Source organism: Mchenga conophoros, linkage group LG2 (genome assembly GCF_057382185.1).
Source record: "Mchenga conophoros isolate Kocher_MC1m ecotype Shallow Benthic linkage group LG2, M_conophoros_male_GT1.1, whole genome shotgun sequence".
NCBI lineage: Eukaryota > Metazoa > Chordata > Actinopteri > Cichliformes > Cichlidae > Mchenga > Mchenga conophoros.
Window position 1 is genome coordinate 38,739,495 of NC_140527.1, and position 23,491 is coordinate 38,762,985.

At 38.3% G+C, this 23,491-nt stretch overlaps 1 protein-coding gene across 3 annotated transcripts in view; it reads right to left on the bottom strand.

The window, feature by feature from the left end:
* The window catches only part of clnk (cytokine-dependent hematopoietic cell linker), a 55,680-nt gene that overhangs the window by 5,273 nt on the left and 26,916 nt on the right, over positions 1-23,491 (bottom strand). Inside the window, exons 1-14 of one of the 3 annotated variants that reach the window (XM_085245247.1) lie at positions 11,467-11,600; positions 7,476-7,516; positions 5,521-5,668; positions 4,499-4,551; positions 4,344-4,398; positions 3,123-3,173; positions 3,002-3,042; positions 2,863-2,873; positions 2,690-2,773; positions 2,426-2,447; positions 2,211-2,235; positions 2,047-2,122; positions 1,949-1,965; positions 1,775-1,869 (exon numbers count right to left, since the gene is read on the bottom strand). In XM_085245247.1, coding sequence (XP_085101373.1) covers positions 1,775-1,869; positions 1,949-1,965; positions 2,047-2,122; positions 2,211-2,235; positions 2,426-2,447; positions 2,690-2,773; positions 2,863-2,873; positions 3,002-3,042; positions 3,123-3,173; positions 4,344-4,398; positions 4,499-4,551; positions 5,521-5,668; positions 7,476-7,478 — 681 coding nt within the window. In that variant the 5' untranslated portion in view covers positions 7,479-7,516; positions 11,467-11,600. Of the gene's footprint in view, positions 1-1,774; positions 1,870-1,948; positions 1,966-2,046; positions 2,123-2,210; positions 2,236-2,425; positions 2,451-2,689; positions 2,774-2,862; positions 2,874-3,001; positions 3,043-3,122; positions 3,174-4,343; positions 4,399-4,498; positions 4,552-5,520; positions 5,669-7,475; positions 7,517-11,466; positions 11,601-23,491 lie in introns of those variants that run through there. The other 2 variants (XM_085245236.1, XM_085245241.1) reach the window with 2 other exon arrangements.

Here is a 23,491-nt window from a genome sequence, read left to right on the forward strand (position 1 = left end):
ATCTTAGACTCTACAGGCCTCAGTTAACATGCTGAATCTTAAAGCTCTCGAATGTACAATTAGAAAAAGAATGAACATGTTTGGCTTTTTTGAAAGGGTTACCAGTAGAAAGCTACTTCTTTCTGAAGAAATGTAGTAGCATGGCTGCAAGTCTGCAAAGTTGCATCTTAACAAACCACAACATCTCAGGAACAGTCTCCTTTGGACTGATGAGACCAAAGTGGAGATATTTGGCGTGGCGAGGTGTAATTTCTTGGCTCAGCTGCTGGAGGGAAAGGTGGAGCAAAGTGGTTGAGGAGAAGTGCCAGCTGAAGAGAATAGTGCATCTGCTAATTAAGCTCTCCTACTGAATAATAGGTGTTAAAAACTGTGTCTATGCAATACTGAAGTGACTCATAGTAGCAAAGATACTTGCTGCTGCCACATGCTAAACATAGCATGTCAGTGCAAACACCTCTTACCAACTGGTGGTGGAGGTATGATGGCTGGGTCTTGTTTTGCAGACACAGGACCTGTGCAGTTGATCATAAACTCCGCTGCATACCAAAGTACTCTTAAGTGAAGTCTATGGCCATCTGTCCAACAGCTAAAGCATGACTGAAACTGGATCATGCAACCGGGAAAATTATCCCAAGTACAGCAGCAAATCTACAACGAATGACCCAGTCAAAGTCCAGACCTCAACCTGATTAAAATAGACGGTGGGACCCTAAGAAAGCTGCACATGAACAAATGCCTGCAAACCTCAATGAACTGAAGCAATGTTGTAAAGAAGAGTGGGCCAAAATTCCTCCACAATGACACAAGGGACTGGTAAAGTCCTTTAAAGTCATTCTTGAATCCTGAATCACTTAACCTTTCAAATGTCTTTTTTAGAGTTCTATGAAAATTTTAAGTTTGGAAAGAAAAGCGTCTGGACTTCTTTAAGTTTCCTTGAAGATGTTTCCCCTCTCATCCAAGAAGCTTCTGCAGTTCTAAGAGCAGTTGGTGGAGAGTCCCTGATTTTAAGCCCTATGGGAGTGTCCCCAAGAGGGTCATGGACCCCCTCTTGATCCTCTACCGAATCACACGAGCCAAGGTGTGAAAGTGGGTGTGGGTCACAATCAGCCAAGGTTTCAGGTGAACCCACTGTCAAACCTATCCCCACACTGTCATGTGATTTACTGAGGTTAAATGGCCCAGGATGTGAGTGGGTGTTAAGGTGTCTGGGGAGGGAACTCAAAACTGGATTATAGATGTCAGTTGGTGTCGTAAGCCACCTTCTCTGTTCAAAGATGGTCGTTCACAGTGGACATAGATGCTTCTTTCACTCCTCTTTCAAACCGTCTGTCTTCTCTGTCCAAAATGTGAACATTGGCGTCCTTGAAACAATGACCTTTGTCCTTTAGATGCATGCGAGTTGTGTCCCGTGGAGGTGGCTCTTCCATGTTGTGAACCCATTGGGCTAGTTTTCACAGTGGGTTCACCTGAAACCTTGGCTGATTGTGACTCACACACACTTTCACACCTTGGCTTCATGTGATTAGGTAGAGGATCCATAGGGGGCACATGACCCTCTTGGGGACACTCCCATAGGGCTGGGAATCTGGGACTATCCACCAACTGCTCTTAGAACTGAAGAAGCTTCTTGGATGAGAGGGGGAAAGTCTCTTAAAGAAGTCCAGACGCTTCTTTCCAAGCTCCTTAGAGTACGATGACCTGGATGACTGAGAACCTTTACAGACATACTTCAACAAAAACTTTCTTTTTCACATGACTGTAGCAGCACATGTACCTGTTGAGGCTTTTCCATTGGGACAAAGTCGTGCTGGTCAAAGTCTTCTTTCGTCTGAGGCCATTCATGGTGATGGCGTTTTGATGGGACCCTTTCTTTAAGTAGATGTCAGGGGGGACTTATTAAGTCAGTAACTGTATAATGACTGATAATGACGAGCTCAAAGATACTTACCTAGACTTTGATGGGTCCTAAATAAAAGACAGAAAAGATGCATGTAAATAAGACATTTAAAAAAGCATCTTGAGAAGCCTGAAAATATAAAGTCAGACCTTCTTTCTAAGTGAGACTCCAAATCCAGTGAATGCCTGTAACTGCCAGGTGTAAGACTTTCAGAACTGAGTGGACCTAAAAATAAAAACCCTTTATGTGTTAATACAGTTGTAAACAATTATTGGTAACGCTTTATCACAAGAGGCTGTGATGTTTATCTTACCTTTCATATGTGAACTAAACTCTGCCTGTTAAAAGTATAAAAAGAGAGTTAAACGGCAATGCTTGGTGAAATTTGTAGAATAAAATCAAATGTATATATGAATAAGGAAAGCATGTTTATTTTACAGTATTTCTCATAGGACTTAGTTTGTTAAGAGATGGTGAATAAAACGCAAACAACACCTTCTTATAGGTTCAGCATTTTCAGCTACTTACATTTCTAGTGGTCCCGTGCTCTCTGCTGAAATCAAATGACATTAAATAACATGTCAGAAGAGCCTCCAGCATTTTCTGTGATAATCTTTCCAACCAGCAGATGGTGTCATCGCTACACTGTACAAACTGTGGGGTGTTGTTTTTGCTTTACACCATTATTGCAGGGAAAACGTCACACTGGGTTATCGTCAACTCCAGCAAATTAAAACCACAGGGAACTGGGACAAGTGTCAGGTTCTATATGTAAAATAAAACAGTACTCACTCTCTCCTGCAACCTTGCTGTGGAGCCTTTCCAGACAAGACATTGACCAACTCCAGGGTAAAAGGTGACGGTGATTGCAAACTCCTGCAGGAACAAAGAATCAAACAGTAAGTGCGTCCATAAGGCAGATAAATACAACAATGAGTAACTTAAACAATAATTTAGCAAATTACCTTTGTGAGTGCTGTAATGTTAGAAAGAGAAAAAGTTGGTCACCTTTTTGATAGTTTGTCAGCATTACAATTTATTGAAAGATAAAAAAGCAAACAAACAGTAGTACAGTAAACTGTATTGTTTGGCACGTGAAGTTACCTGGTCTCCTTTTGGCACCGGTGGGATCCTCCTATCTGTAACTACACCACGTGAATATACAATATGAGATTTAAACTGTGACCCAGAAAGGCAAAACAATTTCAGTCAGCTGAGATGTTACCTGTTTTTATCTTTTGTCGGCCAGGCTTCAGATCTCTATTTATCACAGGTGCTGTGTTTCAAACACAGAAGACAAAGGTGAAAAGGTTCTTTTCTGGGACAGAATCAGCTTTTACTCAGTTTACGGAAAACATTACAGTACATTTAACTAAAGACAACCAGCATCCTTCAATTAATCTGTAATAATCAGCTTTAGTATTAGAGGATGCCAAATCTACTGAGATCAGAAGCTGTAAATCTGTGAGAAAAAAGTATTTTATGTTAAGCTGCATTAAATTAAACAGAAAAAAAGAGTCGCCAAAGACTGCACATCACTAGGGGCTGAATATTTCTCACCACACCATGCATGGATGAGAGGTATATCTAGATCCTGCTTAGTTAAAAAATATTCTTAAGCATTTCAAGACAATGTCTCCCATTTTTGAAATGTTTATTAATTTTAAATGTTTGCCCTTCCCAGTGGTGCAGTCACCTCTATGCCGCCCTCTGTGCCATCTCTGGTAAACTTTTCATGTCAACCTATCCATTTGTTTCGGAGCATTACCACAAACAATACAACAAAAAGACATACAGACTGATGAAATGAACTACATAACTTCATGTTATCTGGTTGAGTTAAAAACTAGCTGAATATCGACAGCTACCACTAAATCCCCAAGTTGTTTAGGTGGAGTTGACTTTCCTACTTTGTCAGTCAAGTGTAAAACACAACTTCAGATTTCTTTTGAAGTACTTTCTTTTCATTCTTCTTTGATTTTAAGCGACAATTAGAGCTAGTATTTGCTTCACTATGTTCATTAGCTAGTCGCTGCCCACTCTGGCAGTGCAAAGGTGCAAGGGCAGGCAGCAACTAATTAATGAAGTTAGTTGCATCATATGGGTTTTCAGCATGAGTAATGCCGTCTAAGTGACTCTGTGCTTTGATGAGCAGCAACCAAGAAGAGAGAAATTATTAAGCCATTGCAAAGACTAAGTTACCTTCAATATTTATCCAATGTTTTCTCATTTTCATTGATCATATTTGCCAGCACAAGCTGCTGTTACCAGGCAAAGTATGGATGTGCGCGATTATGTAATTAAGTTATTTTAACTGTTAATTAACTGTGATTTAATAGTTTTGTTTTTCAAGGTAAACAAAGATGTCTCTGATTTGAATTTCACTGTTACTATTCAGTATCTTTACCACAATAATCACTCAATTTTAAATGCGTTGTAGGTTTACCTGTTGAAAATGGTGTTTCTCTGGATGGACATCTTGGGAGGATGTTTGAGTTTCCCTGATTGATTGAAGAGCACAACGAAATGTGGAGTACGGTCAGTAAGGTAGTTGCATTCAAATTGTATATTCATTAATGAAGACCAAAAAAGAAACCTTACAGGGGAGAGTGATGAAAGGTTGTGAGCTGATGATGACCTTGGGAGATCCCTGTCTTAAGAGCCAAAGAAACACTCTCATCAATGACTGTGATGATAGTACTTTAAGAAGTTCCAGTGTAAGCTGACAGTTTAAACACCCTGTGAGTTTGTATCATTCCTGTAAGTCGGTCGATGTCGGTCCCAGTAGTGCACTGCAGCAGCAGACTGTATTGATTACAGAGGGAGAATGCTCCAAGTGTGAACAAATTTAAAAGCCACATTCACTATAAAGTTGTAGACATGCAGCTGTGAGGCCCCTGGCTGCGGGCCACATCCAAGCAGGAGAGTAAAGCGAGCTTGTTCGCACTGCACATTTCCCTCTCTTCCCCCTCAGCTGCTGGATAATTGTAATCTCCCGCAGTCTGACTCAGCCAACAGATGGCCCTGGAGACCCACTGGCAGATCATGCTCACTCAGCATGAGCTCTTTCTCAGATCCAGGCTGCTTTCATTCTCACCACAGTTTGTGGTAGATCTGTTTTTTCCCCTGCACCTCATTCAGCTTCATTCTAATTACATTCATGAGAGCATTTCTGTGTAGGAAGGTAAAATAGACTCAGTGTCCCTGTGTCAAGTACAAATAGTACTTTAAGTCAAGTTTGAAGAAGTTTGGGAATTATTAAAATCATTTTAGTGGTTTTAGATTAAGATAACTGCTTAACAATTCATTTAATAATTACTTGTGGACGTATGTCCTTAATCCACTGTATATGTATACATTTAAGAAATAATGAAAAAAGGAAATAATAAAACACTATTAAACATAATAATAATAATAATCACTAAGCTCCTCTTACTTTCATGTTTTAATGTGCTTTATTAGGACCAAATAAACAACTTTTCTCAGTGGTCTCATTAAAGACGCTTTAAATACATTTTCAACTCATGAAATTAAAATCAAGCTATAGCTGAGGTAGTAGCAGTACTAGATGTTAGTATGAACAAAACTAACATTAAAATAGAAATGAAAGACTTTCTTTCTACCTGCATACTCTTGGTCATCATTTATGGGCCTCGCAGGAAGAATGCGTACACTAAGCACTTCTTCCTGGTTATCCACCACGTCGTACTCTGGTTCCTCTACGTCGTTAGCATATCTTTGAGTTCTGTTCCTTTCTGCTCTGCTGCGATCCTGTGAAAAGAAAATTGCAGCTTCTTTAGAGTGGGAAATGACACTGGCCTGCTGTTATTATTGCCATTATTTTTGTTTTTTGTTGTAGTTTTTTTAACTTGCCTTTTCTTGCCCTCAACATCAGTATAAAGTAACATATTCTGAGCAGGCAACTCTTTGCAGTTTCGATGCACATACAGTACACTAAGCACAGGAAGCAACTATGGTGATATAACCCGCTGCTTGTCCCCCAGGGATTTCCTCATTTACAATTACACAGGCACCAAAGCCAACACATCATAGAAAAAGAGGTGATAGCTTGTGACACAGTGTTAAAAATCAGCAGCGTCTATTTCTGGGAGTTAATGACATATGACACAAAGTGCATTGTGACCATGTTTGGTATTTTGTTCCTGCTGTTGCAAATTTGGAAAGATGGGTGAGATTACGGTGAATACACAGTTAACGGGTGCATTGATCGTGCCGAATCAAACCTGCTCCTCTCCTTTAGTTAAAAACCTCCACGTCAGAACTCCTTTGCTTTTAATGAGGAGAAGTCAAGACTGACTTTTCCACAAGGAAATTGATGTTTGTGTCCAGCAGGTGCAGTGTCACCATTAGACATTTGTGCACCACCCAACCTGAATATTTTGTGGAAACCATGTGTCCATGTTTTCTGTCTCTAATGATGCACCCTGAGACTTTATTTTAAAAATACTGGGCTGGAAATGTATTTTTTTAATTCCCCATTTATTAAACTAATCTATCTAAACTACCTGACTAACGCAGTCTTAATGAGAAAATTAAATTGCAAGCAATCCTTAATCGACATTTAAACCAAATAAAAAAAAAGTAACAGTATAGGTTTTTAAACAGATATTAGTCCTCCTCAGCTAAAAACACTTTTATGAAAAGAAAACATTTGAGATATGCAACATTAGATTTTACTTCAGGTCTGTTACACATTTTTGTAGTTTGCTGTAGTTCATGATACAATGTTCAAAATAGTTTTTCAGAATATGATTGAACTATAATGTTTTTGTTGTAGAAATCAACTCTAACTCGACATTTTCAGTCTTTGAATCATCATATAGATCATAGAGTTCAATAGAGTTCAATAGAGTTATCCAGATGAATGAGAAAAGAACAAAAACATACGTTTAGGTTTTTAAGTTAAGATCAGATTTCGTCCCTTTCTGATGTACATGCAAGCCGTTTCCTCTTTCCAGAGGACTTTGGTCATTACGTTTGAGTGTTAGCACTTTGCGCCATGCAACGTCGTTCTGCTCTGCACTTCTGAGAAGCATCGTGAACCTAAGCGCTTAGGAAAGTACAGAAGAAGCTTTCCTCTAAACACAGAGCATTTCCTTGTAATACCTTGGTGCTGACATTACATAGTAATCGCCCAAACAATACGTTTACCTAGAATATATAACAACTATTTTAATTTCTTTAAACCTCTTATGTTTTTAAATGATAGACGTATAATGTATTAATTCATTAACAAGTATTATTAATAGTAACCAACACATGTCAGCAGAGTGCATGTAAACTTATGAGAAAATTATTGTATAATTGGTGACACTAATATAAAATATTTCACAATTTCAGTTTAGAAATGATATTACTAAATCACAGAGAACAATCCTTGTCGCCTACAATGTGTTGTTTTTACAATGCACTAACAATGACAGAGCAGAATCTCACTTCAGTCATTTCTGTGCTAAAAGGTAATTACACAGGGGGCTGCAGACTCCCAGCGTATCCCCTGGGAACATTCATGTGGAACCAGCAGCGAAACGCTGTGGATACGGCCGCCATAACTCACCATTATCACAGCAGACTCATGGCTGTTCCCTCTCTCTGCAGCTAACGAGGGGGTGAAACAAAAATGAAAAACATCATTAGTTGGGTGTTCAGCAAAAGAATGTGGCCTTCCAATACAGTTTGTCCTTGGACTTTTCTTACTCAACAGTTACACATGCAGAGGAATGAGGTCATTATATACAACAAAACAGAGCCGTTTGTGGCCTCCTGCTGCTGTCACTTGGAGCCACGATGTTTTCTTTCGGGTGTGAATTATATTTTTAACATAACAGAAACTGTTCAGCAATTTTTTTTAACACTTTTTAAAAAAATGTTAACTCAATCCATCCATCCATTGAAGGTTGATCATTTGACATTTGACATTACCACCTAGGGGTGGGGAAAAAAATCGATACTGTGTAGTATCGTGATATTTTGTTTGCTAATAATGTATCGATACAGGGACAGCAGAAATCGATATTTTGTTACAAAAAAGGTTTTTGTGCTCTGACTTCAGAGCATGTTGATCCTTTTTCTGAGCAACAATCCTGACATCCCTTCACTGTCCAAATGTGTTTAACTTGTTTTTGGCAGCAATAAACATGACAGTTTACTTATTTTAATTTAAGACATGTTTTATTTTAATTAAGTTTAAAACTTTTTTATTTAACGCAAAATTATGTTTTGTTTTAATTTACTTTCAAATTCTTCAGTTGCTGAAGGGGCTGCATAGTTTTCATAAATTGCATAGTTCAGAATAGCTGTAATTGTACCAGATGGTTGCATTCAGTTCAGTTGGACTAGACTGTAATACAAACCGTTCAGTTTGTCAACAATAAAACTGAAATGAGAGAAAGACTGAGTGCGAGACTTTGATATTAGATAAAATGAATATTGATAAAGTTTACCTTTATGTACAGAATCTGAATATCGCAAAATATTTTTTAAAATTGCAATAATACCGTATTGTGCGTTATGTATTGTGATAATATCGTATCGTGGGATGTATGGTGATTCCCACCTCCATTATCACCTGGCTTTGGAGTTTGTTCTTCAAATGGAAGGACTGATGATGCCAAAAAGCAAAAAGCAAAAAACAAACAATCAAACAAACAAAAACAAAAACAAAAAACCAAGCAAAACAAAAATACCAGAACTATTCAATTATTCTTATCTTATGTTAAGCACGCTGAGTTTACATGTAACAAAGTGTCATTGAAATTAACACTGACGAGTTTTTCTTGGTCATAGCTGAATTATGGTCAACAGTTCTGACCCCCCCCCAACACCCAAAAATCTAAGAAACAAACCAAAATACTTGTATTAGTTAAAATTCATGACGATGATCAAGTTTGCTAATGATTATATTTGACTTTTTAAATATAATTGTTCACATATTAACATTATTCCTACTTAAAATGAGGTTCTGCAGGATTTGAAGGAAGAGACGTGACCTGGTTTAGATTTATGGAGGTGCTTATGGAGGTAACTCATATTAATAACTGAGGACACTCAGTTTATAACTTTTCTAGACCAGCGTCAGTGCTACACACTCTTGCCTTCACTCTTGGCTCAATCATACAGATGAGTTTACCTAAACTTCAGTGATGACTGTTTTATATAACTTTCTTTTCTAAAAGGTTCGGTCAAGTGTCATCAGCATAATGAGCAATAAGGCTGTATTGGCGGATTATGGGAGGCAGAGGAAACGTGATATTAGATTTTGGTTAAATACGCAAAGTAATTAGCATCCCGAACAAGTTGTAGATCACCCAAATAAGACCAGATCAAACACGATCAAACGTGAGCCTTCCCTGCAACTCGGTAATATCACTGCATGTGTCTAAAAGTATCTCTCTGTATGGTCAAGATAATGTTGCTGATTTTTACAATTTTGTTTACAGTTTTGTCTTAAAAATCTAACAATTAATTCATGAAAAATCCATAAAATTTAAACTCACAACCGTATACAATGTCAGAATTTAATCCATGAATAATTTAACCGGTCAACACTCCTTACCCCAAACATGCTGGTGCTGGTGTATTTTGAATCAAATAAACTTAATATACGTTAAATCTGATTAACTTTACACTGTTTGAAATACACTGTATTTCAAATGGTTAACACATCACTAGCGAGAGTATGTCCAAAGTAAAAGTCTTACTTCTTCTGTAATCTAGAGGCACATACTTGTTGAATCACAATGTGCCACAGACGGTTTTCTCATTAACACTTCAATAATTAGGTGCTCCAGAGGTTTCAGTCTTTCTTAATGCCAAAAAACGGGGGTTAAAGTGAATAAAAGTGAGCAGATTTTACGTGGTCCACAAGTTCGTGAATATCACAAAGGTGGCTGTGAAATCGTTTTAAATTTGATCACATTAGATCACTCAGATCAAATGAACTGAAATCCAATCTCACAGTGAAACAGCTGAAGGGCACAAAGACAGTTGTTATGCTTTTGCATTAGCACGCTGCACTGAGACAGACTCGTGCAGTCACAGTTCCTTCACTTGTGTAATTTTCAAATTTTAACCTCCTAGGACCTGCGTCCACATATGTGGACATCACATTTTGGGATATTTAGACCAAAATACTAAATTTTGCTCTACAAGGGCCTGATATCCACTTACGAGGACATTATTCTGCTACCGTTCTATCAAAATTGTGAACGAATATCCTCAGATGTGGCTCTCATTTTTCCTAAAAACAAAAATAAGGTAAAAATAAAAAAATCTGGTAATTCTTTGTGTTTACATTCATCGTGTCCCAATCAGCCCAAATATCAAAGAGAAATTAAAAATGCTGCCGTGGAAGAGTTCGGGTCTTAGGAGGTTAAAAATATTCCATGAATTTTAAAATTCTGTTTTCAAAAAGGGCACAAAGAGGAAAAGAACCACATCCTCACGAGTTATCCACCAGTCTTTGATTGACAGCTTTTGATAGTTTTCTTTGGCCATGAAGGAAAACAAAACAGAAAGCAGGAAGGAAACCTGCCCAAAATAGGATTTAGGACATTTCAGCAATTTGAGGGATTGTGAAAATGCCAGCTGACATTAGAGGCTACCGACTCAAGAAGCAGCAAACTCAGTATTGGATTTGGCACTGTGGTCTAACACTCTGTGGGGCTGCCTGACTGCTTTGCAGAGCTTACTGGGCCACGGGAAGTGGGGTGGGGCGAGACATATGAAAAAGGAGATTAGATACATGGAGCTAGCATCTGAGGTTAAGCAGTTAGTCTGGAAAATAAACTTGTGCCCCATGGAAATTGGGTGCAGAGGATTGTGGCAACTCAAACCACCAGACTACTTAAGGATTTGTGACCTGGCTTTGCTACGGAGATCAAGAACGTATCAACTGCAGAGAGCGAGAATAAGCTCAGTGTGAGGAAGCGCCATCAACAAATTATGATGATTATCATTAAAAGTTATTTCCCTCTGTTGACACACGTTAATCGATTTGTATCGATTTGCAGGTAGTTAGAAGCAAGTAGATTGGTTCGCTCTTTGTGCATCTTTTATCAAACTCACTTAGCACACTTGACTTTTTAGGTTGTGCAATAAAAGCGCTCGTTGACAGTTTTCATTTTATGACTGTAATTTGGTTACGCAGTGTGAAATATTTCAATTTTGCTCTGTGTAATTATTTTTGTGAATCAAAATTAGAGGCACCTTATATTTCTAACATACATATATATGTATTTTTAGAATTGACCATAATTAACTTGACACGGTTTCAATCACACTTCAGTTTTAGGAAGTTCAATGTTCATAATAAATAATAATAAAACGACTTTTTAATCAAATTTAAACCAACTGAAATCTTGTTCTTGAATTTTAATCAAAGTGAGTTTCTCATCTTTTGCAGCAGCTCTTGCCTTTTAAAGACCCCCTTTCCTATTCACACATTTTCATCTATTTTTAGCACAGAGAAACATCTGCGCTTTGTTCTTTTGTAGCATTTACACACTCACAAATGCAGAATTTCAACATTCAACTCAAAGTGAACCCACCTTTTCTGAAGATTATACAGCAAGCACACCTTCATCAGTAAGTGACCAGCAGTTTTGTGCTTCTTTGGTTTGTGTATGGTTATAGAGAGAAAGTGTCTGCAGTATGTCTTCCTTCCCGGTGTACGCGCAGAGACACTGAGGTTGCATCAAGTCTCTAAGTCTCAGAGTTAAGCAGCCCACTGTAACCTAAAATAACTTCCTGTGTGGTGAGTAACTGGCCTATAACTCAAGGTCTTCTCTGTTTTAGACAATAAAATGGTTCTTTGCAGACAGTTTCTACTTGTGCATCTGTGCCCTGACTTTACTGACACTAAATTGTCAATTCAGAAAATGAACAAAATATTTTGCAGACGCATCCTTTCAAACACGAGTCTTCGTTTAAGTTTCTTTATTACTTCTGTGGCAACTTTTAGCTCTGTGCGAATTATTTCCTGTGTTGTTTCGCCCTGTGATTTTGACAGCTTATTGTTTGACACTATTTTAAAAGCATGCATAAAACTAAACACTACACCAGATGCTCAGTAAATCAGGGTCGAACGAATCTTTACTAAAGTAGGTTTTTCTGTTGATTTTAAAAGGAACATGATGACATTTCGACATCTGCTCTGCCAAGCGGTAAAGGAAGCACGGTGACATTTACCCATTCTTCAACTGGCTTCATTTATGTAACAACCATATGGGTGAGCCCAAATTGTAATCTGAGTAAATATTTTAGCACGAAATTTGACTTCAGTGCAATATTTACTCATTTTATAGCACCTAATAAAGTATTGAGGATATACTTAGGAAGCACTGCTAAAAGAAAAGCTTTTGTTCACACATTCAACCCTTTGGCATTTAATGTGATAGTTATAAACCCAGAAACCCAAACTGGACAGCTGTAAACATGTAACTAACTATATTAGTAATGTAATAGCTCAAATGAAGGAAATCTGCTGAATCGTGTTTTAAATGCGTCATTGTTGGCCATGAAGTGACATTGGAGTGAAGCTCCAATGCTCACTGAGGATAGCTCACGATAAACGTGCAGACAGTACTTATTGTTTTCTTCTTTTTTAAAAAAACTTGATCTGGAACAAATCCAGGAAGGTATTTAACGAATGTTCTCTTTAAATGCCTCATTTTCTCACATTCAGAAAGTGGTGACCTGTGCACGCACTTAAGATGACCTTTTAGCTCAAGAGAAATGGAAAACTTTTTGGTCCTTCAGTCCCAAGATTGCACACATTATTAGAGCTTCGCTTTTATTGCTTTGGCCATCTGTAAATGGTAAAGCCTGGAATCAATGCACTGCTGACATGTAATTCTGCTTCATTCTTAGATGATAACTGCTATTTTTCTGTTAATTGTGACTTTCATGTACTTTGATCCAAGTAAATATTTTTTTATAGGGATCTAAGTAGTTAACTTGCAAACTATTATGATAATACAAGCAATAGAACCAAGACTTCTACAAAATAAATACTTTTTAAAAGAAAGTAGTTATATTAAAAGATGTAATATAAAAGCGTAAATATTTTTTCACATGTTTTTCTTTTCCGGGCCAGCTTCTTCTGTTCTTCCTGTTCATGCGAGCAAGTAGTTTTTGTGTCTTTTTAAAGTTACTTCCTGTTACATTTTGAAGAGTTTCATGTGTTTGCTTTAGTCATTCGATCCTTTTCCTTTTGTATTCATGAATCCATTTTTATCCTTCTCTGTGTTCTACCCTGAGCTTCTCACCTGACTCCTGATCCCATGTTCTTCCTCTGTGTATAATAATTCTAGTCATATTTACCATCCTGTCAGTCACTGGGTCATGCTAAAGAAAACTTGGCCATGATCAGTGCAATTTTAACAAAACAGATCAGGTTACACATAATTTATGAATATAATTTGTTTTTGTTTTTTAAGTAAACACAAAAGGAAAGAAAAACATGAAAGAAAAACTTATTTTTTTTGTTTCTGGTGAGTTCGGTTAATAAGCTGTCAGTGGCTGAGCTGAACACCCACATTCACAGTAGTTCACATAGTCTGTGGGCACATAGTAACCTTACTGCTAACCTTTGTACTGTTTATTTTAGTTGCTTAGGTTAAAGAAGCCACCTAGAGCAACTGAGTAAAAAATAAATTACATCATACATTATTGGGGATTTAAATGCTTTTAATGCTGCCGTTATGAAAAACTGAAATACTGAAGTTTCAGACGACTTCTCAGCGATCAGCAAATCCATTCTAGAGCTGACCTGCCTGTCTGTTTAAACAGAGTAATGCTACAGCAAAGTGTCTTCCTGTCTGCAGAGGGTAAGAGGCCTGGTCCCCTCTAAAAAGCAATGCAGCAGAGCACGAGCGCACAAGGTCAGTCTCTCTCCTGTGGTTTCTTCTGCAATGGTATAGCCTGACTTCCTGTGAAAGATTACCATCAAGCCTCTCGTATTCTCACTGATGCTTATCTTTTGAGCCACAAATGCCAACTCCCTGAACATCTCTACACCTTGGCCCCCAGTGACAGCTCCACTGGCCTGTCAATCTGGCAGTCCATCCTGTGTCCTCAACCCCCCCCCCCCCCCTCATCCTCATCCCAGCAGCCAAAAAATGAGCCTCCTCTATCCTGGACCTGTCATCAAGAAATAAGATCCAGAGTCCCAGTCTGGGGTGTGATGAACACAAAGGCTGAATATGGGAGAGATTTGTGTACGTGTATGATCAAAGTTTCAGTTTAACCCTCTCAGGCTCAAATTGAGTTTTTGTTGCTAATACACAAAAGAATACCTGCAGTGGTACTTCTGAGTACAAAAAACTCATAAAATATGTATGTGGGGGAATCAGGTTGTTAGCTTTTAACTGTTGCAAATCTGCAACGCCTGCCTTGAGAGGGTTAATATCACCTAAGCTTCAGTGTATTTATAGTTGTCTTGCTTGAGTTACAGATGTTGAATTCCTAGCTCCACAGGAAGGATGCATGTGAGTGCGCTGATAAACCACATCACGTAAAGAAGCATCATTGAACAGCTGCAGAAGTAGTCTGTATCAGGAGGCCCTCCTCTACACAGAAGAACCACAAAGTGACAGTAACTGTGGGCTGACATTTCCTGCAAAGAAATTACCTAACATTCACAAATGGATTGGTTTAAACATATTTCCCAATAGATATTTATATTTGGGTTTTTTTTCTGACCAATCAAAAGATTTATTTAGCTTTTTTATGTCTCAAAAGCTGAAAGAATAAAAAAGAAAACAGACAAGACTCGGTGTGTAAAGCCGTCTTAGCGGAACTGCAAGGCTTAGGCAATGCTGCACTTTATAATGACAACTCACTGAAGCCCTGTTGTATAAAACCCCCCACAAAAAATAAGTTCAAGCATTTAACAAAAATGAAGCTAAAAATGCCAACGCAGTGTGGAAACCTAAATATAACTAAACCTGATCTAATAGAACTCTATTTAGCAGAACAACTTAAGTTAAGTACGAAGCATGACATTTTGTGTGTGACCTTATCAGTCTCCTCCATCGTTGCGGAGGAGTTTTGGGGCATCCTTCTTTTTCAGCGTTCAGTTCATTGAGGTTTGTGGGCATTCATTTTAGCACAGATCTCTTAAAGTCACACCACAGCTGAGGTCTGGACGTTGATTTTGCCTGTTTGCAAGACCTTGATTCTTTTCTTCTTTAGCCCTTTGGCTGTAGATTTGATGCTGTGCTTGGATTTACTTTCCTCTTTCATTGGCCGGTTTCAGCCAAAGCTTTAGCTGTGGGACAGATGGCCTCATGTTTGACTGGAAGGTGCACAAGTCCTATGGCTGCAAAACAAAAAGTAAAACCTCAACCCGTGTGCTGACAGTGGGTATGACATATTTGTGCTGGCGTGGTGTCTTTGGTTTCACCAAATATGGCAACTTTGGTCTTATCTGCCGAAAGGACTTTGTTGTTTGGTCAGATGCAATTTTTCACAGACCTAAGCTGTGCTGCCATGTTCTGAGAAGAGCATTTCTCCTGGCAACACTTCCTGTCGTGAAAATTTAAGATATATCTGCAGTCCCCAGGTAGCTACTGAAATGATAAATGAGGCCTGTAGATGTAGCTCTTGGGGTTTTTGCAATTTCTCTAAGCATTTCTCCATCTGACCTTTGGTGAATTTGCTGGTGAATTTGCATCCACTGCTAGGAGACTGGCACGTTTCTCGAATGTTTTCCACTTTCCTACTGTAGAATGATGAACGTCAAATGGTTTGGAACGCCTTTACAACCCTTCCCAGATTAATGGACAGCAAGAGTTGCTGTTTTTCCTCCATTGCATTGTGTTAACACCCGAATGTTCCAGACCTGTACAGCACCAACACTTCTGCTTTAATAGAGGTGGTCACTTTTCAGACGATTAATCAAGTACAGGAGCACCTGGCTGCTAATTAATAGAGGTGGATCTGTTGTTTGTTTTAAACAAGTGTTGAAAACAAATGTTTCTACATTAGCTTTTGCTTCATCTTTATTCCATTAATTTTCACCATTTTAGATCTAATGCATGTAGGGAAGTTTATATGTGTGAAGAATGTAAGACCATTTGCTTGACTGTGTCTGTGTGCTGGAACTGAAACTACCTATAATTATATGAGTGTATGAGTTTGAAAAAGTGCTATGCAAATATTATTATTATTATTATTATTATTATTATTATTATTATTGTTGTTGTTGTTGTTGTTGTTGTTGTTGTTGTTGTTGTTGTTGTTGTTGCATTTTGGCTTGCTATTTGTGATCTATTTTAGAGCCTCTTTATTTTCACATGTTCAGTTCCTTTAGGTATTTCTCAATAAACTAATAGTGAGATAGAAGTGAAAAGTCTTCATTTCAGTCTGGATTCTCACCTATTCCACATTTGACTGCATGCTTTTAGAACAGTCATTTTTCAAAGTTTCAAAAGTTGTCAATAAAGGTCAGTGTTCACCATAATAAGCACTTAGCTTGAATTATGCTTCAATCTTTAATGATACAAAAATGACACCATGTGACTCTTTCTTTGTTGCATTATTTGTCACTATGGAAACAAACTTACTTTTATCGCCACGCGTTATTTAGTTGACATTAAAAGCTCTAGATTTAGCAGTAGATGGCCTTTATGCAAAGAAGACACATGTTATCTGGAAAAGATTGAATGACCTGCAGTCAGTGAGTTCTGAGCCTGCTGACAGTGTGATTGAAAATGGTTGTAAACACGCTGTCAGTGCCCATTGATGATGAAGGCCAGCAAGGACATCACAGAAAATATGTTGGCAGAACATAAAATATGAAGACGGTTCATCCAAATAACTTCACACATTTCTCCTCTTTTGATCCCCAACAATACACCCACTAAGTGTGGTGTACACATACAGAGATACATGCAGAGAATCGTTCCTTTAGTTAGATAGAGGAGAAGGATGAGATAATTTCAAACAGTCAGATAAGATCGCGGAGAGGGAGAGGGCAGGCAGTCTGACCAGTTTGGCTATCTCTCCGATGAGCGTGTGATTCAGTGGCGTGAATAATTAAAGCTGGGAGCAGAGATAGGAATCTGTAGACGCCAGGCTCGGATAATACTGGACGGATATCAGGGGCCTTTGGTGCGGGGAGGTGGCAGCTGAGATGACATTAGTCACTCTCCAGTGTGCCCTGGGCAGCCGTCAGGGTACAGTGCTGAAGGTCAGAAGATGATGGATGGACAGACACCGGCGGTGGCTCGTCGCTGAAGTTGACTAGAAAACGAATGTCCTGTACATGAAATATTATCCTCATGGAGGAAGATACCTGATCTGATACTGCAGCGATGTGTCATGGTTATGTGAACTTTGTGAAAGACTGTGGTTCATCAGCTTCAACTGAAAAATGTGGAAAGACGGATAAATGTATTGTGTTGATTATTCAGAAATGCATAAAGGTGATGTTAATAAGAACGCTTTCAGATTGTCATGAAAATGATTCGTTAGACATTCATCTTGCTATATTAAGTCATTAAATTCTTCATCATAACTACAGATTAAAGGATGTACTGCCTGGTCTGTGTCTGTGAGCTGAATTTGAAGGGCCATAGTGACAGATTTGTTTTTCTCCCCTCCTACATAGTGATTTTTCATTTTCCTCTCTCTTATCTTGCTGCTTTCTCTGAGCCAGATGTCTTTCATGTAAGCTGCACAGAGACACAGTCAACTGTTAGCGTAAACTTTACTAAGAGTTTTTTTTTTGTTTAGTCTACTGCAAAAGGCACAACTGCCCACTCACTGATTGTTTGCATGTTTATAGAAACTAATATTGTTTGGCTTGCAAATGAAGCTACTCTAAATTTAGCTTGTGGGTAGATGTCCCAGCATGCAAAAGTTGTTCTGAAACAAGCCTAACCACAAAAGAGCGTCCTCCTCCACCCTGAGCATCAGTGTGACTGTACTCAGTCTTTTTCTCTCAATCTTGCATCCATGCAACGCTCCATTCATTATAATGGTAGCAGTGTGTCAGCAGAGCCTCCAGGAAGGAACCCCATATTCAGGTCAACTCACAGTCAGAACGATTCCTTGATTATTCCTTATTTATCCCAGTCATTCCCCCTGCTGTGGTGTGGAGTCTCTGGAAGATGTGTGTCTGAGTGAGTGGAGCCAGGGCTAATGAGCTGAGAGCTGGCCTGCTGATTGTTAGTAGGCTAGGAGCTGTGCTACAACCCACTCAGAAAGCACATTCAAATCATCAGAAGGCCAACCCTGCATTGAGATTGATGCAGGCCAGTGACGCAAGTCAGTAATGCAAATGTGTAGGTGTTTACTGCCTTGTTTTATGGTGATAAAAACACTCAATATGCATGTAACTCGAGGTTGTTCCACTGGAGAGGTGATTCAAAATCTGACAAGGGAAAAAAATGGCTATATCAACAGCACTTAGACAAAAACATTCCAGTACTGTCACATACAATCTGCAGCCATGCTATCAGTTCTGTGAGGCTTTAGGCACAGGGTTGCTTTGATTTACAAAGCTCAGATTAGCATGTTAGCATGCTATTTGCTAATTGGCACTGACTGCAAAGGTAAGATAAAGCTGACTGGAGTTTGTTATTCATTTTGTAGTAAAAATGGAGATATACACACTTTCACCAAATAACAACCCTAGATGTAAAGGCTAAGAGACTGTATGATGGAGGTGGCTGTGGTGGTTGTTGAGATAGTTGTTTCCTCTGGGTGTTTGATTCATATTCACTGGAAAAATATAGCACTGACATAAATACACAGCAGTGATCATTCTTGTACCAGATGCCATGAAGTTACAGCCAATACTTGTTAGCATATTTAACTCAAAATCATAAAGTTTGTGCTGAGACATTGAAGGGAAAGTCAGGTGTTTAGCAGGTTCCGAGTCCACTGTCCACTGAATTTCTCCTTCCTCCTAATGTCCAGACACAAGCAGTTTGTGGGGTCAGGTTAATTGGTGATTCTAAATTGCCCAAAACTGTGAATGTGCATGCAATTGTCTGTCTGTCTCTCTGTGTTAGCTCTAGTTTAATTGGCAACCGGTACAAGGTGTACCTGCCTCTTGCTATAAGGTGCCTATCCAAGTGTTGGATTACAGTACAAGACAAAAATAGATTAGTCTCTCTCTTACTTTTTGCAGTTAAGCTGTAATGTAACGTGTTATTTTTAACTTTCTAAGATTAGCTTGTATGAAACCAATAGCTTCTGTACATACATATTTAAGAGAGGTGATACTTTTTTTTCTGCTAAAGTATTTAAAAAAATACATATGATGAGCTTTTGTGTTCAGTGTTTAATTTGATTTTGTATAAAATAAAATATGCACTGGTACTGCCCACACACACCCCACCAAAAAACTAGCTATATATATTTTTTTAGTAACATATATTTATTAAAAAACGGTATAGTTCATACACGGTAGTACTGAAGTAGGTATAACATTCAGATAACTACATTGGTGAAAATGCATTCAAGAAGCTGTTGAGAAGTTTAGGAATTTAGCACATCCGTGTCTGCAAACTGTGCAAATTATACATTTATGTGTTGTGATGTTAAAGTCGATTTAATTTACTGTCTTAACTAGAAAGTAATTTACTAATTATTAGTTGTAGAAAGTTAAGTTACAGCAAATGCATTTGCTTTAATCAGAAAAGAACAAACCCCTGACAAATCTCAATTTCTTTAACGTTTCGTATAAAGCACGCTACCAAAAGCCTGACTGATAAAAGCTGCTCATTTCTGGAAGCATCATAGCTCACGCATTCATTTCCTATTGATGTGGTGCACCTGGCAAACAGCTGTACGTTTCTCATCATCTGCCTGTGGCGAGAAACATTGATAGCATCAGCATGTGTTTTTTTCCTGTTAAAATAAAACAAGTAAACATGTTCACCACTTACCCTGTGAGGAAAAATTACAAATCATCTTTACTATTATGAGCTGTGTTTCAGAGCCACGATTTGAGACGGTTTTTTCTTTGTTTTCCATTTTATTTCTGGTCGTTGTCGAACCATTTTAAAAATATGCTTCAGTTTTAAATTTATGTTTGGAGTGCTGTTAAGTTTGCAATTGTAATGTCTGTTGGTTTTTTGAATACCGGCACAGTCTGTTTTTAGATCTCTCTCCATCAATATTAAAGGCATTCATTCCTCCAGAGATCTAAACCTGATGTGAATCATTGCAGTCAATCACTGACCCAACGCCTCAGTAAGACACGTTATTGTTGTCAGTATACATAACTCTATAGTGTTAAGTTCAATTTTGCCTCATATAAATGTAACACAAGATAGTTGCTTATCATTGCCTAGCTTCTTAGGTAAACTTACTTCATCTTTTACACAAAGAGTGACTTTATCTTATCTTTTACATGATTTGTGTCTCATTTCCTGTCGCCCAGATTTTTGTTACAAATGATATCAAAACCACAATATAGCAGAACTTATTTCAGCAATATCTTGGCTGCCATCACAAATTTCAAACGGTGAAAACATTTCAAAAACTTTCAAAAAAACCCCGTAATACGGTGCATTATTTTATTTAAAATTGAAGACATTAAAGGCATTTAATGTCTAAAATATACCATTGTGGGGAAAAACATTTGATGGCAGGAACATATCTAAAACAAGTTTGGGCTATCTTAGCAAATAGGCTGGAAAAGTTAGTGGTGCTAAAATAAACCACTGGAGGAACATTTTGCAGCTAATTAGGTTCATTGGCACCAGGTCAGTAATATGGTTGGGCATAAAAAGAGCATCTTAGAGCAGCAAAGACTCTCAGAAGCAAAAACAGGTATAAGTTCACCAATGTGAAGAAAACAAACAAACAAACAAACAAACAAACAAACAAACAAAAAAATAATAAACCCCCCCCTCCCCCCCCAAACTTTATCTACAAATTGTAGATGAATTTCTCCTCAACATAAAAATGTAAAGACTGTGAATATCTCTTAATCTACAGCAGGGGTGTCAAACTCAAACACACAGTGGGCCAAAATTCAAAACTGGAACAAAGTTGAGGGCTAACTTTAATATTTATTGAAAAAAAAATCTTCCTCCAGATTTAAGAATGAATCTTTTCTTATGGACTCAAACAAGTTTTGCTGGAAAACTGAATATGGAACAAGCAAAGCTTAATACTAAACAATATATATTAGCTGTGTAATACCAGTAGGCCAGCTCTGATAGTAATCTGGTATGGCTTTGCGGGCCAAATGTAATTAGGCTGCGGGCCAAATTTGGCCCGCGGGCCAGAGTTTGACACCTATGCTCTACAGTACAGTACAGAATTTAGAGAAATCTCTGTAAGCAAAGGACAAGCCCAACAATCAGCATTGATGTCGGTGATTATTGGGCATTTGGGCAACACTGCATTAAATACAGGCGTGATTCTTCATGAAAAACACTGCATGGGGTCATGAAGTACAATTAAGCACTCAAATGCAGACGTGGGAGGCAGGCTGGATTAATCAAAAGGTGTGCCTGTTTATTGAAGTTGTTTGTAAAATCCATAACATGAAGCCAAAAAGGCAGGAAAGCCAGAGAAAGACAAAATCAATATGAACACGGAGGGAGGAACGCTTAAGGATCACAGACGCTCTGACGAAGAACAAAGGGGAGGCAGTGCAGGCAGCCGGGGGGAAACGAGGCCATCTTGTTATCTGAAGAGAATCTTGATAACAAGATGGGGGAAAGTACAACCAGATAAACAACGCAGGAAACAAATGTTACAAAATAAAAAAGGAAGTACGTAACATTGAATAAACACAAACACATGAAAATAACTAAAAACAACAACAACGACAAAAAAAATGGTTTTAATACTTAAAAAACCCCCACTAAGATCTCCAACTACACAAAGATGGCGCTGGCATGGCTGGCAGCCTTAACCTAGTTAAAGTATTATCAATCAATCAATCAATCAATCAATCAATCAATCAATCAAAACCACAAAGACCTTGGGACCATGACACGCTGGTCCAGGAACACTTCCATATCTCCAAAATCAGAAATATCCTGTCTCAGAGGGATGCTGAACAGTTCAGGCATTTATTGCTTCAATGCTGGTGCATTGTTATTCATTATTATTAATGAATAACAATGCACCAGCAATGCACCACCTAAAACAGGTTTAAAATTGCTTCTAGCTAAGGTAAGATGTGTTTTGGTTTAAAGTGGGTGGGTTGTGTTGACTGAAAAACTGCAGATGTCATCATGTGGTTCGTATGTTTATACCACATGTATGTGGCTGATCATAGCTGGAAACAAAGCTCGCAGGTAGTAGGGATGACATTAACACCGATTCAAGAAATTACTTGAATGGTAGGGGGAATCTTATCCCTGAATACATAATGAATGAAATCAAATCCATAATAACTGGATTCAAAAACTGCATTTTTAATGTAAAGTTTATGCAATTGTGTGATTGAAATAATTCTTCAGACTTTAGTTTGCAAACACTGTGGACTGTTGAACTACTCAGAAATGATATGCACACATAGACACATACCACCATTCACTTGGGAGGAAGGCGTTGCTCTAGCAATTATAAATAAGCAACCGTGAGTCCAAGAATAATGCATAAGCAGTAGCACGGTGGAGTCTAAATCCTGCAGTCTTGTGACCACTGAAACCTGGTCTTTACTCTCCTGGCCACCTCTCGTCTGGTCGTGTGTGTAATACCTTTTTGGGAGAGCAGGTTTCAGTCATATTGTGACACTGCACTTTAGCAGGCTATCAGTTCAGGTCCTCACCCCAGCTGCAGCTTCCAGTAAATGTGGCAGTACATCACCTCGGACGCAATCCATCCACATTAACTTTGAGCAGGAGGAGCCTTTTTCATCCTCATTGGCTACAGTGTCTACATCCGACAGCTACTTCATTCATATCAGCCAAAGATCTCAATGTGCTCATGAGGTTCAAGTGGTTTAAAGGGCACGGCGGGGCAGAGAATGGAAATTAATTGACTGTGCGATGACTGTAATGATTTGATCCCAGCCTGAGTGTGAAAACCATCATGAGTCTCTGCAGACTGTGACTGTCCACAGCTGGAATTAGCTAACAGTATTTATCACTGCGGCTGAAAGGAAATGTGTTATATAAACAGGATGCCCTCATTCCAGGTGTTTGTTATACTGGTGAGGATTAAGTCATATATAATAAAGGTGCCCCACACGGAAGATTGATTGCGGTTTTTCAAACAGCTGTATATTAAATATTATTGCCATAATTTTGAACCTTGTGTACCACATGCCCTGCTTTTCAGTTTTTCTTATATAACCTAAAATCTGAAATGGACCTGAAAGCAGCACTACAGCCAGACAATTTTTAGAAGCGGGGCCAGGCTGAGACTACTTAAATTGCTGTGCAGGCCAAAAAGTATGACAGCTATGTAGAAGTACATCAACTTGTACTGTATATAGTAAGAGTTTTATGTAATGCTCAGTGGATAAAAAAGTAAATTAATATGGATGCTTGAGGAATTCTTTTTTAATTGTTTATAAGAAGATGACATCGTAAATGGTGTTAGTGCTATTAACCCTCTCAGGCTCAAATTAAACTTTTTGTTGCTAATGCA